The sequence below is a fragment of the Gymnogyps californianus genome, chromosome 3, assembly GCF_018139145.2.
Source record: "Gymnogyps californianus isolate 813 chromosome 3, ASM1813914v2, whole genome shotgun sequence".
Lineage (NCBI taxonomy): Eukaryota > Metazoa > Chordata > Aves > Accipitriformes > Cathartidae > Gymnogyps > Gymnogyps californianus.
In genome coordinates, this window is record NC_059473.1 from 13,691,743 (window position 1) to 13,708,565 (window position 16,823).

At 54.3% G+C, this 16,823-nt stretch overlaps 1 protein-coding gene across 1 annotated transcript in view; it reads right to left on the reverse strand.

Moving 5' to 3' along the window:
* PTK7 (protein tyrosine kinase 7 (inactive)) overlaps positions 1-16,823 on the reverse strand; it is a 37,745-nt gene that overhangs the window by 11,085 nt on the left and 9,837 nt on the right. The window contains exons 2-5 of the mRNA XM_050893761.1: positions 2,508-2,801; positions 1,867-1,969; positions 1,221-1,411; positions 355-502 (exon numbers count right to left, since the gene is read on the reverse strand). Coding sequence (XP_050749718.1) covers positions 355-502; positions 1,221-1,411; positions 1,867-1,969; positions 2,508-2,801 — 736 coding nt within the window. The remainder of the gene's footprint in view (positions 1-354; positions 503-1,220; positions 1,412-1,866; positions 1,970-2,507; positions 2,802-16,823) is intronic.

Here is a 16,823-nt window from a genome sequence, read left to right on the forward strand (position 1 = left end):
TATCTGGGGCTTGAGCTCTCCCTGGCTCCATGAAATCACCACATGCGGACATCTGGGGCTGGGAGACATCCCCAACTCTGGGGATCATCATGCGTGGGCATCTACGACTGACAGCCCCACAGACTCATTTGAGGACAAACTGCTTGCTGAGCCCTATACAGATAAAAGCCATGCGCAAGTACCAAGGCCCTGCTAAACCCAAGCCACCCAAGTTGAGAAACTAATCCCAATGGCCAGCCTGAAGTTGAATGCTTGCCCCTGGGCACAGCCAGGGTTTGGCTTCTCTCTGTTGCTTCTGGAACACGGTGCCCCCTCTCCTCCCAGCCCTGCCTACATCACCAGGGTCCCTGTTACTTGGATCTGTTGGTGATGGGGCTGTCTTCAAAGAGCCACTCCTGCGTGGGAGGAGGCACGGCTGCGAACTGGCAGTCAAACATGGCCTCTTCGTTCTTGGTCACGATGAGGTCCTGCGGGACGATCACTGCCTGAGGAAAGCTCTCATCTGCAATGGCAGAGACCACAGGAGGGTGAGAAGAGCAGAGTAGCCTGTGGTGTCTCTTTACCAGTGCTCTGGGGGAAACTCAAAAAAGAGCTGGGAGCACCCTGCAAGCACACTGCGGGCCCAAAGGAGGCAAACATGGCAGCACAGCTGTAGTTACGCAGCCAGAGCCCAGGACTGCACGTGGTAGGTGCTCTTGGGAAAGCCCCTTCTGCTTCCAGCAAGGCCCTGAGCACCCTGGGCTCCTAGCAAACAGATCAAACCTGCCACTGGACTGCAAATTCCCTTGTCCAGTTCCAAATACCTTTCTAAGGTCAACATCTCCTGCCCTCCCTGGGCCTTGCCTCCAAAGGCCAACGGGGCATCTCACCCACGCAGCACTGCAGTGGCACTGGTATTAACAAAACCAGTAGCACCTACAGCCTCCAGGGTCCAAATCTTGTTGAAGGAGGGAGGACCCTGGTGCTCCAGTACCAGAGACGACAGCATAGGCCTGCTCCAGGAAGATGCAGGGGCAAATTAACACCTGTAGACAGGGTAGGGTTCAAACCCAGCCAGGTGTGTCAGGCCTGTCTCTGGCCAGAGGCTTCACACAGGGAAAGTCACACCAGTCTGACACTTCCCCTGCAGCCTGGCTCCTGCCCTGCAGCAGAGGACAGGCTGTTAGCAGAGCAGTAAAACAGCTGAGCCCCCAGCCCTGAGCAGCCAGGACACAGCTCACCAATGATATTCAGTGTGAAGTTGTTCTGGCTGCAGACAAAGCTGACGGCACTGCGGGCACAGCAGTAGTAGAGACCGTTGTCATCAGGGCTGGCACTCTGCAGGGTCAGTGTTCGCTCCTTGTTGCTGACAGAATAGGAGCTGCGGCCGTCGGGGAGTGGGGTACCGTCCCGAAACCACTGCCATGTGGGGCTGCAAGACAGGGGCAAGAGGGTGACCAGGTGCAGGGCACCAGCAGGGCTCCCCAGAGAGCATGTGTGCGGAGTAGACAGCCCAGAGATGGCCCATTTCCCTGCTTCTCCATCCCCACTGCTGGCCCCAACACAGACACGAAGCCATGAGACATGCAGTCAAGTGGACGGGACATGACTGGAAAGCAACGGAGAGTGACCGCAGCACACCAAGCAGCTCAGCGACTGGACTGTGACAGCCCGTCCTTACTGTGCTCCTCGCTACGCGGCTCTGAGGAAGCCATTTGCCTTCTCCCCCGGTGCTCAGCCACAGGCTCAATCCCGCCTTTCGCCTTCCCTAGACTCTACTGAATCCTCGCAGGAGAGAGGAGAAAAAGACACAGAGAGGGGAAGAGCACGCAGCGAAGGTGCAGGGGAACCCCTGGCAGGGTCCACTCCTTGGGAGACAAGCCTTACCGCGGGTGGCCGTCGATCTGACACCGCAGCACCACTGTGGAGGAGGGCTGGATCTCAGCTACACTGGCTGGCTGCTTCAGCACCACACTGCCTGTCTCAATCCCTGTGGGATCAAAGAATATCAACACAGCTGGCTCTCCAAAACTAGAGAGCCCAGGTGGATGCCAACTCAGTAATAACCAGAGCAGGCAGCAAGGGCACAAGTATGCTTAGAGACACATAAGCCCTCAAGCCAGCATGGCGTAAAGGGACACCCACCCTGCAAATGCCCCACACTGCCCTGTGTAGCTGTTCTCTGAGGGATAAGAGGGGCTCTGAAAGGATCTGTAGTGCTCAGAACACACTTGGTGCAGTAACATCCCCGTTTCATATATACAAATAGGGAAGGCAGCAGGAGAAAGCATCTCTGACAGCCTTAGGGACATCAGAAGATACAAGCGGCCTAGAGGGCAGGAAGGACATGGTAGCTGGAGACGAATCCTCCTTGCACAGTTCATGCCGTCCGATCCCCGTCTGACCACCACCCCCACAAGCAGCCTGGCAAAGCTGCTGTTTCCAGTCTCAGGCCCTTCCAAGAGGGTGCTTTGCCCTGTCCACGGTGGGCAGCACCAGGCTGCGGCGTGCACCTGCCCCACACTCACACTTGATATTGAAAGATGCATTGGCTGTGCGGGCCTCCTCCCCAGTGAGCAAGTTCCTTGCTACACACTGGAAGTCCCCGGCATCCCGGTGCCGATCAACAGCAGCAAACTGGAGGTTGCTGCCTTCCTTAAAGCGCTGCTCCGTGTCCTGAACGGGGAGCCCGTTCTGCAGCCATTCAAACTCCACAGCTGCTGGCTCCTCCACCTCGCAGCGGAGGATGGCACTGCGGCCGTGCAGGGCGTCCTGGGAGTATGGCTCCTTGGTGAAAAGGATCACTGCCTGAGTCCCCACAGCTGCAAGACAGAAAAAGGAGAGCAGGTTTAGAGCATGGGGATGGGGAGAAGGGAGTAGGTAAGCATGTACTGCTCTCAAGGGTCTCCAGACAGCCAAAACCACCGTATTAGGAGAAACATACCCCAAAGCACATCTGCCAAAAACAATCCCCAATGGGGGAGTTCAGACAGATCTGTGCTCAGATTCCAGCACAGCCGCTTTAAGGCTGTCTCTCCAGCAATCACTGGGACAGGGCTGCCTGAGCTTGCCACAAGCCAAGGAGAGTCCTCTATTCCTTGGGGCCAGGGGCGCTGGGAGGGAGCTCCCGTGACCTACTGCTGAGTGCTGCACTTCCAGCCCAAACAGAGAGGTGTCTTGCAGTGTATGAGCTGGAAAGTCACTCATCAAAACATTGGAGAGCAAACAGCTTCCTGGGCAGTTCAGATGTTTCTTTGAGCTCCTCTTGTCCTGTTTTTTGGGATGCATCCTAAGTCCCAGCCATGCACCAAGTTTGCTCCAGATCACAAACACCCATAGACTGTTTCTAGGCTTTCCTCAAAGCTTCTCTTCTTGGGATCATGTCTCCGTCTCACCTTCACATCCTCAGAAACTACCCAGAAAAAAAACAGTCTGGAACAAGGATTGCCCATGGGAATAAACACAACAGCTGCTGGAGCACAGCACAAGAGGATGCAGCAGTGACACCCCAAGCTTGTGCTGGGGACTCAGCGCACTTGCAAGTAGGAGTGGAAACAAGAAATTTCAATGGTTGACCCCAGGGTCTGATAGCGGCCGTGGGGAGGCTCTGGAGGGCTGGAAGCATCTCTCTGCAGTGGTGGGAAAGCCAAAGAATCCTCCTCCACACACTAACCCCCATCCAAGAGCTCAGGGTCCTGGGGACAGAGCAGCCAGTGCTTCCCTAGGCACTGCTTGATGTGGCTGCCAAGGGACTGTGCTAGCATATTCCTAAATCTGGCTGCTGCCTGGCCACAGCCAGCCATGCAGGCACTCTGCTCTGCTTACCAGCTGGCCGCAGAAAGGAAAGCAGACAAAGGGCAATTCAGTACATCCCGATTGCTGTTGCACTCTGTTCCCAGCACCATGCTCTGCAGGGAAAGGGGCCAAGTCAGGCAGATTTCGAGCATCTTAGAAGCAATCTCTCATGAAGGCGAACAAGAAAGTGGTAAAAATGGTGCATTCCCATCACTGCAAGGAAAACGGCTTCAGAAAGCAGTTGCCTGGATGAGTTACATGAACAGGATTCAAGCCCAGCTGAAGGGCGGCTCCTCTTTGGAGGCTCAGCCACATCCTCCTGCCTGCTGTTTGTATAAAAGCCTGGTAAAGGGACACAACTTGACAGGACATCTCAGTCACCCAGAGCTAAGGGTAAGGGATCCTGAAGGGGATGTTTTGAAGGGGGCATCTAGATCACCACATTCCAGAAAGCCTCAAGAGCCCTTTCCATGCTGGAAAGCCTTTGGAGCCCACTGTGTAGCACGAGCACCAAGCAAAGCCTCTCCTGCCTGTAGCCACTCCTGGGCACTCCAGTGCCACCCACACATTTCCAGCACAGCTAGCCTGAGCTCTCCCGCTCACAACAACAGTGAGGCACAGATACAGGCGCTCATCCAGCACTGCTGCTCCCCAGGATGAGGCTCCAGTCTCCCAGCTCCAAGCACATGTCAGCCAGGAGCACGGGCACCTCAGCCTGTCTGCTAACACCCTTTCCCCATAGTCCAGACAGAGAGAGCAACAAAGTCCTCCCATTGCAAAAACCACAGAAGCCTGTTTCGAAAGACGGTGGGGCAGAGGACACAGTAGTTCAGAGCCCAGAGCTCTTTCCTGCCTGCAGCCTTTGCAAGATGGGACTGTGGGTTCAATTCTAATTTTCAGTCACCCCAAAGAAGCCACCAGGAAGGGGGCAGCAAGGAATTGGGAGGTCACAGGAACAGCAGTGCACGACATGTCACAGGGTCTAGGACATGGACCTCGTTGCAGCCTGGCTTTTTACCTTCAGCATGCTATTGTGCCACTGACCTTGGTGCACAGGCAACATACCGAGGGGACTGTCCCCAGCCAGGTTAAGTCCCACAGCTCCTGGGTGGACATCACTTGTCAACTGCACTCACAGCATTTAAGGCCACCAGGAGTAGCCACAGACTGACCCATGGCCTGCATGACAGAGCTGCAGACAGTGCCCGAAGTCCTATCTCCTGGGTCTCATATTGAGCTAAGCCCCATCAGCATACTGTGCTCCAAGGGTCAGCATGTCCAGTGAAGTTTCCATCATCAGAACCGTGCACCTCCCCAAAAGGTAGGAACTATCCATCAGTCTGTGACAGTTGTCTCATCAACACCACAAGATGAACACATGCCCCAAGGCGACACAATGTGCGGGAACATGTGTTCTTACATAGGTACACACATCTAGTTCCCCGCACATCAGATCTGTCTCGCCAAGAGCACTCAGCAGGGTAGCAACCACCTGACCCCACGGAAACACAGCTATGTGCTCAATAGCGCAACATCTCCAGAGTATCAGGAGCTGAGCTCATGTCAAAACAGGCTGCTGGGACAGACAGACAGGAGCAAAGGGGAACAGAACAGTCAAATCCACTCAGGTTTGAACCTACAAGAGCTCGGTCTGTCCTTTTCCACAGATATGCTTCAGCGCACCAAGGCACGTGTCCATCAAACCATACCTGTATGGTACAAAACACATGCAAGGCAGCAGTGTGCATTAGGAGAGCTCATGAAGGAGATGGATCCATTCTCCTCTTGGGCTCTCGGCATCCCAAAACCTTTCACAGTCTACTAGTCATGCTACTGCTGGAGTTAGTGATGAAGAACCTCCCTGAAGGTGTAGGCCATTAGGGTATTAAGACATGATATTTTAAATTAGGTGTGCTTCTAGCATTAAATTGTCAGCATTAGCAGTATAACACTAAACAGCAGCAGAACTGCTTTCACCCCATCACTGCCAGCACAATTGCATTTCACTCAGCGCTGGTCAGCTGAGAGCTTCAGCAGCCTCATCACATGCATCCTGCTGCCTCAGCATCCCCCATGTCCAGGCAAGAGGACATGGCTCTGTGGACAGGGTACACGATGAAGGCTTGGCACAAGCTCCACATGGGAAGCAGGGATTTTACAAGGTGTCACGAAACACTGGGATCCAGCTCCTTGGTAAAACAGGAGAAACTATTTATGTGTCCATTTCCCCAGGATGGAAGGACAACCATTTCAGTTCAAGCGAGATTCCCGTGATGAATGTCTCATGAGCACAAGTGCCAAAGCAAACTGGGATAAATAAGTGTTAAAGCGCAGTAAGAGCCATAAACTTGTGTTTTGTTTGGACAATAGCATCCAAGGTGCCATGGATGGACTGGCTGCACATGCTGCAAACCACTGTCCCAACCATATATGAGATCTGGGCTGCAAGGAAAGACCGGTAGCAGCTAGATGTGGTCCAGATGTTTTGGAGTGGAAGACATCAGAAGCCCAGAGCTGGACACAGCTTTTCACAGTACTCTAAATCCAGAGTACCAGGGCCTAGTGTTCGGAGATGGGAAGTGCTGCACTTGCCCGTAAAAGCTGTACAGCCCTGGTCCAGGAAACAGCTGCAGTCAGCAGGATTCACGCATCCCCTCCACCTCATCTGGGCTTTTGGGACAGAGGCTCAAGAAAGCTGTCCAAGCAGAGGGCTATCTGTGTGGGATGCCATTATGCCAGAGTTTGGGTAAAACCTGTATAAAGCCAACAGACATCACCACCTGTACTGAATGAAGAACAAAATGCCTCTGCTTGTTCCACTCACCCAGCTAGAGGACCTCCCAGCACCACTGTGTGGCAGAGCCATGGTCATGCATGGCTTACCCACTGGAGGCTGCCAGAACTGCCCGAGCTGGCAGATGAGAGAGCTCTTCCAGCACCTGGTGGAGAGCAAAGGCGACCCCTGCTCAGTCTGACTGGACACCTTCACAACAGCATGTTTCTGCTGTGGTTTCATGAGCTAATCTGGGCTGGGGGGCATTGCTAGGAGCTGCTGAAAGAAGCAAAATGACTCTTTCTCTTCCCTTAGTGAGAGCCACCCCAAAAAATACCCAGCAACACCAAGTTTGTTGGAAGTCAGCTTAGCAAGCCCAAGCCAGTGCAGAGCTCTCCCCTAGTAACACAGCTGGGCCAGCCACAGTCCCGCAAAGCCAACACCAAGCAGCAGTCCCAAATGTGTGCGCTGGCAAACACTCGCTCTCTGCATTTGTATGTGACACAAGCCACCCCTGGCTGGGAGAAAAAGAAACCTTCAACACATGTTTCTGGCCTAAAATAATTTCAACTGTGGCTACAAAAAATTTTGCAGGAAAGCTTCAGCAAGACTAAACACACACATTTGAAATGCAGCACACGTGAAAACACCCAGTGGTGTTTTACCCAAAGTATATTTAATTGAAATGCAAAACCCTCCTGTTGAGGTAATAGATGAAGGTTAAGTGAATTGTGTAGGGAAGTCACACTGGTACCTACAGGTCCCCAGGGTATCATTCCCACACACCACAGAGCAAATCATCTGCAAGGAGGGGACAGGCACCAGCAGGATGCACAAGGATGGAGAGAAGAGGATGCTCAGATCACATCCCGGCTCTGAGAGCATACTTACAGCAAAGACCTGAACACAGGAACACAGCATCCTTCATGCAGAGGTATCCACCTGCTCAAAATTAGTAGCCCAACCCCATATGGGTGCTGACGAGCAACTTGCAAGCTGGGGAGACCAGGCAGCACATCTCCTGCCCCGCCTGACAGGCCGAGTTGCCTACATCTTGAAGCAATCCAAAAATCATTGTCTCCTTCCCTAACGACATCGCTTGGGAATGCGGCCTCAACCACAAGGCCTTCAGCTGCTGCACAGCCCCTGATCCCTGCTGTCTCCACAGCCATCTCACCTACAGCCATGCTAGGGAAGCAACAGGCAAGTTGGCTGGCAGCGGCGCGTGCCACAGCATGGCAGCCCCCTGCCTGCACAGGGCACTTGCACCGAGCAACAGTTGTGGAGGAAAGCAAGCTGGCACAGATCTCAGCAGGCAATGGTTAGCCTCGGCAGGCATTTGCCATGGCTGTGGTGCCAGTAGAGCCGGAAGCACACTGCAGTGCTCCACATCCCCAGCCCCATGGGAGATTCACGCTCAACCCCAAGCCACCCACCCCCAGGTATGCCCAGTGCCCAGCTCCTGGGCACTTCCTCACCGAGCTAAAAGAGCTCTGGACAGAGGACAGAAAGGGAAAAGGAAAGGATCCATTTCACTTTGTACCCAAAAGAGCCTAGGTTACCAACCTCTTGAGACACCACAGCTGATGCAAGGATATGAATAATCCCAAAGCTGCTTGCAACCGAACAAGGAATTAAAAACATAGGAATGGGATTTGGGAGAGGGCTTTGTGCAAGTTTAAGGTTTTCTGGTTTGGAAAGCTTCTGCAGCTTGTAACCCGGGCCCACTCTCCAGCCAGGCCCCAGGAGCGTTATTCTGCAGACTTGCTTCCAGGGGCACTTCAGCAAAGTTCACCCTGGGTCAGCTCAGCCAGATGTGCAAGCCAGCTCCTTTAATGCTCTGCATCTGGAACAGCAGATTAGAGGAGCTGCAATTCATCTGCAGTGCCCAGGGCAGCAAAGCCCAGAGCACCCAAACTGCATCCTTCCTCCCCAAAGGGGAACCATCCTCCTCCTCTTCTCCCCTGCCAGCAGGAGGCCTTGGATCTGCCCCAGCTGTGGAGGGGGACAGCTGGCTTAAAGGAAACAAATAAAATGAAGACCCACAGGTACCAGGATGCAACAGAAGGAGCTAGCTGCAAAAACTGGCACAGCCAGCTCCCTCAAGGAGTTCTTCTGGCCGAGGACGTGGCTGGCCAGCATCTGTTCTGGCCTCTCAAAGCAGAGAGGACCTCAAATGCTCCCATGACAGAGCAGGGGAGCTCACAGATGTCCCAGCTCCACTGTGGAGCCAGTGCTCCCTGGGGATGCACAACTAGCTTGCAAGTCTCAGCCCTGAGGTGGGAGCTTAGTGTATTTACACCATCAGCTCAGCACCTAACTAGACAGAGAACTTGGTAACACACTGCTAAACATTTGTTCCCTGTCCGTTTTCTTTAATAGTTAGCAAAGATGCCATGTTCCCTAGGAAGGCACTGCTGCAGCACACAGGTGGGGAGCCTGCTCTCCCTGGCTCCCCAAACCTGCAGGGCCCTTTGCAACACCCAAGGGGCAAGAAGCACAGCAACTCACCTGGGGAAGGCCCTGGGTACCTTGCAGCAACCACACAGTGCACTTTCCAGCAGAGAGGAGGCCGGGGATACAGCTTGGAGAGAGGAGGGTGACCTGGCCGGAGATGCCCTAGCCCCTACCACTAACTTGAGGTAAGCAGCGGGAGTAGCCCAAGTCCATCCCCAGGCTGCAGCCCTTCAGCCTCAGACTGAAAGAGCAGGATTAAGAGACACTTTCACCACTTTCTACCAAGCGACCAACTCTGGATGTGTCAGCTAATTAACAAACCTCAGCAAAGCAAGGTGGCAGCGATAGCTTTTTGCCACCTGGGAATCCATTGCTGATGTATCACCATGCCACCATATCCACACTATGACCTTCATGCTTCTGCCACTGCCGTTGCTCAGACCATTGAGGAAACAAAGCCTCTGCTATCAACCCAGCAGCAACACAGGCTATTCCTCTTCGATGAAGAATCACTAAGGGAAAAGGAAGGTTTGGATGAGCTAACGCACTCTGAACTCATATCACTCTGCAGCACTTGCTCCCAGCTCCGTAGACCTGTAACAAGGCAAGGAAGACATAGGCCACAGCTACAAAGACCACCTGGCTCCCTGCAAGCCCAGGGGCAGAGCTAAGGGCCACAAGAAAGGCAGCCCTTGGAGAAAAAGAGCATCAAACCTCAGTAGAAGGGACTGAGAAGCTTGCACTCAGGTCCCATGTCCCAAAGGAGCTCAACATGGGATGGACACAGACAGCCGCAAACACGGGACTGATTTATCCCCATGTTCTCTGGGAAAGACATCAGGCCGCAGCAGAAGTCTGGTGTCAAAGGCAACCATAGGCATATTTTCAGAAAAGACCATGACCTGTGCTCCATCCCAAGGCCACAAAAGGCACAGCGGGGATTGTGTTAGGGTTTGGGGTCCTGGACTCTCACAGGTTTCAGTAACACATTCCCAGAAAGCTTTATCAAATAGGTCTTGTCTTTAGGAGCAATTTATTAAACATCATTGTCTGCAGGCAGCAATTCCTTCTGTTGCCAAGTCCTCGGGAATGGCTCCAATGCTGAGGCTTTGCTTTTAGCCACTCTTGGATCAAAGAGCAGCAGACTCTGGGTTCAAGCCCTGGCTTGCTTCTGAAGGCTGGGCAATCAAATCACTGGGCTGGAGCATCCCAAGCTTGCTGGTCCAGAGGAGGCACTGTGAGAACAAGGCTCCACTCACTGCAGTCAGGTTTAACTCCTCATGTGCTGGGTGTGCACTCCTCACCAGTAGCTTAGCCCATCCAGGCTTGGCAGCAGCTCCTAAAAGGGAGCAACGTTCCAGACACCAAAGCACTGCTAATGCTCAGGACTGCAACTCTCACCTGACAGCCTTTCCTTCCTGCTGCAGCCAGGCACAGCATGCACATCCCCATTGTCCCTATGACATCTGGGCCCCAATGGACTTCACGCATCCCTCCTTTTCTCTCTTTTCCCCATCCACAATCATCATCCCAAGCTGTCAGCAGCACTTCTTTGCTTGCCCGCAGCACCCAGGCTCCTTCCAACTCAGCCTCTGCTGCAAACAGCCACGTGTGCAGAGAAGCAAGCCAGCCCTCCCCGGGCCAGGCAAGCCACAAAGAGCAGCACGCAGTAAAACCACTCGCCTGGCCTCTCGTCCTGCCCTCTCTGCTGTCACCGGACCAGCCAAGCACTTAGTACCTTGATCCCACCTCCTGTTCCCCATCTGCTGCAGCCCAGAGAATGCAGGCTGCCACAGAGCAAGTAACGCACGCCAGCATCTGCTCTTTGTCCTCACGAGGCTCTCGGTGAGCACAGGGCCCCATACAGACCTCCCATTCATGGCTCGAGCAAGCCATGTGTTTCCTGGCACAGTTCATTATGAACATGCTCCTATAAAAACAGATTTTTGGCATGCCAGGACTGGGAACAACACATGGGTCAGCTTTTCCTCCCCTCCTGGTCACAAATACAGAGCCAGCAGGCTCATTTGTGCCAGTTGAAGCTGTAGAAGCAGGCAAGAAAAATCATGAATGCTTAATAATACAAGCAATCCCCCTGCCTCACAGGTCAGTCCCTATAGCCACATAAAGCAGCTGCTCAGAGCATGCCTGCTCCACACACAGCCTATTCCACTGCTTAGCAGATACCACGGAAACAGCAGCCAAGCCAAACACCCAGAGAGATTTGCATCTCTAAATGGTTTCCAGCCAGCATGTTCCTCTGTGCAAGAGGTTCCAGTTGAGAAAGCCTCTCAGATGGCTAGAGTTGCAATAAACCACTCTCCCACCAGGCCAGATGGAAATGGTTTGATGCAGGCAAGGAGCTCTGAACACAGCAGGCTTGGTCTGATCAAGCCCAACATCTGGAAAGTCTTTGAGCACCCATCATGTAAGCCTTTTAAAACTACTTTGTTTCCCATTCCAGTTAAAGTAAAACCAAAAACTCACTCTGCACCCAGGAAAGAAATTATTCCTATTTGAGTCCCCAGCAAAACTGGATGGGTACAAAACAGCATTTCCAAGAAATGCTCAGCTAGAGCGGCTTTGGCTTCATGAGCCAGGAGGAACTGCACCAGCACCTAGGAGCTCCAGGTCTGGGGTAAACACAGCATGGTGGTACTGGTGTGGATCAAGACAATGAGGGACTTGGGAAAACACCATCTATTCGCCCCTGCAGTTGTACCACACAGCCGGATCCAACAGCCCTGCTCTGAGAGTGTGGGTCTGCTCAGACGACCACCAAGCCTCTCCCTTTCATGGTGGTTTGCTCTGGACTTGCAGGAGACGCAATGCCTGCACACCACCACTTTACACCAGTTATCACACCACCACGCAGGCCACGCATCTAGTTCTTCTCCGCATGCTCCGTGGAGGGCCACATCAGATCGGCCTGTAGCACAGCCACTTGGATCCATGAGCAGAGTTTCAACTGCAAAGCACCCAGATACGCAACCTTCCAGGCAGGATCTACTGATCCAGAGGAGAAGCGACCCAGGATGAAAGCAGGCACAGAGGCATCCCCATCCTGTAACACCTCGGTGCATCTGCTCATCCCACAGTACTTGGCTCTTTTGCTTGGGTCCCAAATGGAAACTGCAGAGCTGGTCCACTCTTTCCTCATCTCCATCCCTGTGTGCCAATGCAAGATTACATCTGCCCAAACCCTGGCCACCCTCATGGACCCCACCAGGAGCCCTATGACATATGACAGATGCAAGCCCTTGTTTGGAAACATCTTGGCTGCTGGCCTACCAGTGAGTGACAATTGCTCTGCAATGGGCCCACAGCCTGAGCTCACCCCTGGTGGCCCACAGCACCGCTCTCCACTGCCCTCTGCATGGTGGGGTGCTTTTAAACACAGGCTCCAAGCAATCATTGAGAAGCCAACTGTGCCCTTCAAACCAACCTTTAGAATTAAAAAAAGAAAAGCCGCAACCACTTAGCACAATTCCCATTAACCTCCCCAGACCTGTTCAGAGAGGCTGCAAGCTGTGAGGGATTTTCTCCCCCATGGTTAGCAACCCTCCTTGCCTCTCCCTGCCCTTCCAGGCCCAGGATCCCATACTTGGGAATGGCTAAGCCCAATTTCTGAGCAATTATCACAAGAAATCAGAACAAAGCCACTAGCGTTTGAACACTGTAAATCAATTGCTGGAGCAAACGCTGAGGCAGTGCTCACAGTAACGCGCTGGGGTGCAGCTGGCCATGGGAAGAGCTCGGTGCCACACACAGTGGGGAGGTGCCTGCAGCCTCCATTGCACACAGTCCCAGTCCCAAAGCAGGCAGGAACTGCTCACACATGTGCCGCAAGAGAAAGACTAGTATAACTGAGAAAAAGGCTCAGCACAAGGACAATGAGCCCAGGTACCCAGCTGCAGACTCCCAATGGCTGCCAGCACGTGCCACAATAGCCAGGTTACCCTGGCGCTGACCTCACTCACCCACCCAGTTCAAGCGAGTTTGGGGCTTTCCCACCTCTGTTCCTCACACCACCCATCCTGCTTCCCCAGCACAGACCCTGTGAATCCCAGCCCCCTCCCCAGCCACACACCCCTCAGGCTTGCTTCCTCCAAGACCATCCCAAGCTCAGTTTCATAACTCTGCCATAGGAGCTCTGCAGCCTCTATCCTCCACAGCTCCCTACCTTCATCCTTGCACTGGCAGCAAGCAGAGACCCTGCTTTCCTGTGTGCTCAAAGCCAGGCAGCAGGGTACGAGAAGAGCCACCCCAAAGCAACATGACATGATAACCTCTGCAGTCAGGGACAGGGCGGTGGTGTGGAGCGAGGTCCAGGGCATTTCCCACTGCATGAGCTAGCTGCTGCTCTGGCAATGAGTAAGAACAGCAACAAGGGTGCTACTCTGCAGCCACAGAGCGACGGGAACATTGCAGGAGGTTCCTCCTCATTCCCAAGCAGAGCAGGGCTCCTGCCAACCAATATCCCACTGCAGGCTTACTTGGGCTGGTGGGACAGCCACCATGCTGCGCAGTTTGTTTCCACGGCTGAAGGATTCGCTAGTGGTCTTTAGGGTATGGAGGATGTGTCTGGGCTGAACTGCTAGCTGTGCCTTTGCCCCACAGTCTCTCCTAACATCTCAGTACCTTGCTCAAACAGGGGAAAGCTGGAGCAAGCCAGGGAAGTCCCAGTGGTAGCCAAGCTCCTTGGCTCCCTGCAACAGCGGGGGCTGCTGAACCAGAACAGCTGGCCTTGGCCCCACAGGAGGCCCCCGTCTGTCCTGGGAGCCCATCAACACCGCTCTGAGCTATGCTCTGCAACAGGGCTGCGCCTGTGCTCCTGGCATCTGCTGCAAGAGGAGCCATGGGCATGTCTGGGGGGACAACGCCTGGTCCCAGGGAAAGGATGCCATTCTTTTGGGCCACTGAGGCAACCGGGTGGTCCCAAGCCCCTAAGAGAAGCCCAGGTACCCCTCCTGAGCCTCCACCCCAGAGAACCAGCCCAAGCCATAAGCGCAGTCCCGGGGTGGTGCAGCTGGGAGGGGGACAGGGCAGAGTTAGCAGCCAGACCACAGCTTCTCCTGCCCAAACACTCGGGACACAGGCACGTGCTGGCAGCTGTCTGCACCACTCGGCCTCTTCTCCACAAGCCAGAAAGCTTGCTTTGGTCAGGCAGGTGGGCCCATGCCTGATTGCTGAGCAGCACACGCAGTGGTGGCCATGGGACTCCCAGGAAAGACAGTACATTATCTTGGTGGCAGATAAACAGAGAGAGGAAGAAGTGAGACAGGAAGGCCACAAGCCCAGTGCAGGAGCTGGGAATCCTGCTGGCTCAATTAAACAGTCTTTAATGGTGCGTCAGCCAAAGGCTCCCGAGCAGACATCGCCAGCTGCATTGCCAAGCCCCAGTGAGAAACACAAATGCTTTAAGGGTGACTCAGCATCAGCGACAGGCTTGCTGCACCCACTGGTCCTGCCAACTGACTCTCCCAGGCTTGCTCAGAGCCCTTGAGCAATTCCCTGGCTTCCTCAGAAACACTGATTTACAGCTGACGTGTGCTACTTGCAGCGCATGGCAGGCTGGAGACGCAGCTGATCTGGAGGCTGAGCTCTCTGGCTGGCACGGCAAAGGTGCACTTTTCTCCCACGAAAGGAAACATGGCAGACAGGCGCCAAGTGGAGCCAGGATGAGCCACGTGCCCCCGTGCAGTGGCCTCGAAGGACGATGCTTCCCCCACAATTTTAGCATGGGGCATGTGAGAATGCAAAGGTCTTTACCAAGCAAAACCCCTCTGGTGGTAGAGGAGAGCCCAGGCGGTGTTGAACAGCCAGGTAGGTCCTGCCAGCAGGGAAGAGCTGTGACAGACCTGGCTCAGGGCTCAGCACTCCTTGCCCCAGGGCTGGAGGCAAGACTGCGGCAATGAGGCCGTGTTGCTTCACCCACAAGGTCTGTGTGGCTGCGAACTCATCCCATGGTGGTTGGGGCCAGCACCTCCAGGTATCACACGAGTGCTCACTGCGACATCCTCATGCCCCTTTACTCAAGCTAAGGGCTGAAGGCTGCTCCTTACATCCAACGTCCAGGGATGTTGCTCCTGCCATCCCAAGCCCAGCCAAGAGGGATTCCTCCACAACAGTGCTGTGTGTGTGGAGGGAGCCCCTGGCCAGGGCTTCACATTTTTCCTGTTCCAGCTGAAACGCCATTCCAGGAGATGATGGGAAAAAACAGAACAAGCTCCATAAAGCTGCCTGGCACTTCCCTTCAGCAAACAGGAGCCCCAGCCAGCGTAAAGAATGGAAACTCAGGCTGCAGAGACAAAAGGCGGGGGGGGGGAGGGCGGGGGGGGGGAGGCCAGGGCAAGGGAAGCAGTGCGAAGAGAAGAAGCACGCACACGAGGCCTCCAAGCAAAGCCAGCCACTTCATCAACACACCATCAGAGAAGACAAGGCTGCTGCTCAGACCCGGCCCCTCTCCATGCAGCAAAGCCATCAGGTCAGCACCCGAGCCAAGGCTGTGCTGGGCACAGTGCACTCCTGCCAGCAAGCCCTCCTTGCTCTCACAGGACTGTTTCTTGGAGAATTAAGCAGATTTGGCACTGAAGCTGCTTGAGCCAGCTGCCTCTTCTGCGTGCTGCCACCAAACGCACTGGAAGGAGGAAAACCACCCAAACCTGCGCTGGCTCTCAGATGTGCTTGGCCAGGACGTCTTGCAGATCTTGCTTTCTGAGGGGGCCCGGTGGGAGGGTTACAACCTTACCCAGCAGACCCCAAGCCAGACATGGCTCACCAGCAAGCTCCACAAACAGCCTGAGAGCAACAGAGCAGGGACAGCAGCTGGGGGCGGCTGACAGGAGGAGAGAAGGTTGAGACAAGAACTCACATCTACGCCAGCACAAGTACCCTTGGTGTCCCCCTCTCCATTTTGCCGACAGCTATATGTTTATGCTATCTACAGGGACTTCAAGACCACCCATAAGCAACCCTCCAGCCCCAAGGAGGACACTTGAAAGCTGGGGACAAAGGGACAGCTGCACTCCTGAGCCTTGCGTGCAAGGAAGCAGACAAGGAGCTTATTTATCTCCCAAGCCCTGCTCTGGGATAAATATTTTAAATCCCTCTCCAGGTCATGGCCATATATTTACAGCTAAGTTTCCCTTAGTTATCTGCCTGTAGACTCAGATGAAGCCAGGAAGATCCAGCTGGCCAAGCTCTCCAGACAGCTTATAGTTCATGGGAGAAATGGTTCATCCAGTGCCACAGTCTTGAAAATGACACCCATGCCATGGCAACTGCTGCAGGGATTCAGTTGTGCACCCCTGCATGCAGCTGCCTCTGTATGGCCCACCCACAAGCATGCATCCAGCCACTCACTCTGCCTTCCCAGGAGCAAGGGGATGGCACAGAGGCTGGGGGATGCCACATACAGCACTACATCGGGGCAATCCTGTAGCCGTACTCCCCACAGAGCAAGGCTGTGCCATGGGTCCAGCTCGAGGTGAGTCTCTGGAGCATCCTGCTTCGCCACTTGGTTTACTGCAGGTTTGACCCGTTTGCTCCCCTCCCATAGGAAGGGAAGAAGCTCCCAGGAAAGCTCCCGACAACACACACCAGCTTTTCCTAGCAGCCACCATGGTGCTGCAAGCTAAAATTGCCCCATGCATCCAGCAGTGCAAGAGACAAGTGGAGCTGCCAAAAGGCATTGAGGAGACACCCAAAACAGGCCTCACTCCACTAGCTGCACTGGTGCCTCTCCTATTTATATGGGCTCTACACTGTCAGGTTTTGACCTCTGCCTGCATCTGAAGCTTGCAGAGGAGGGACTGGT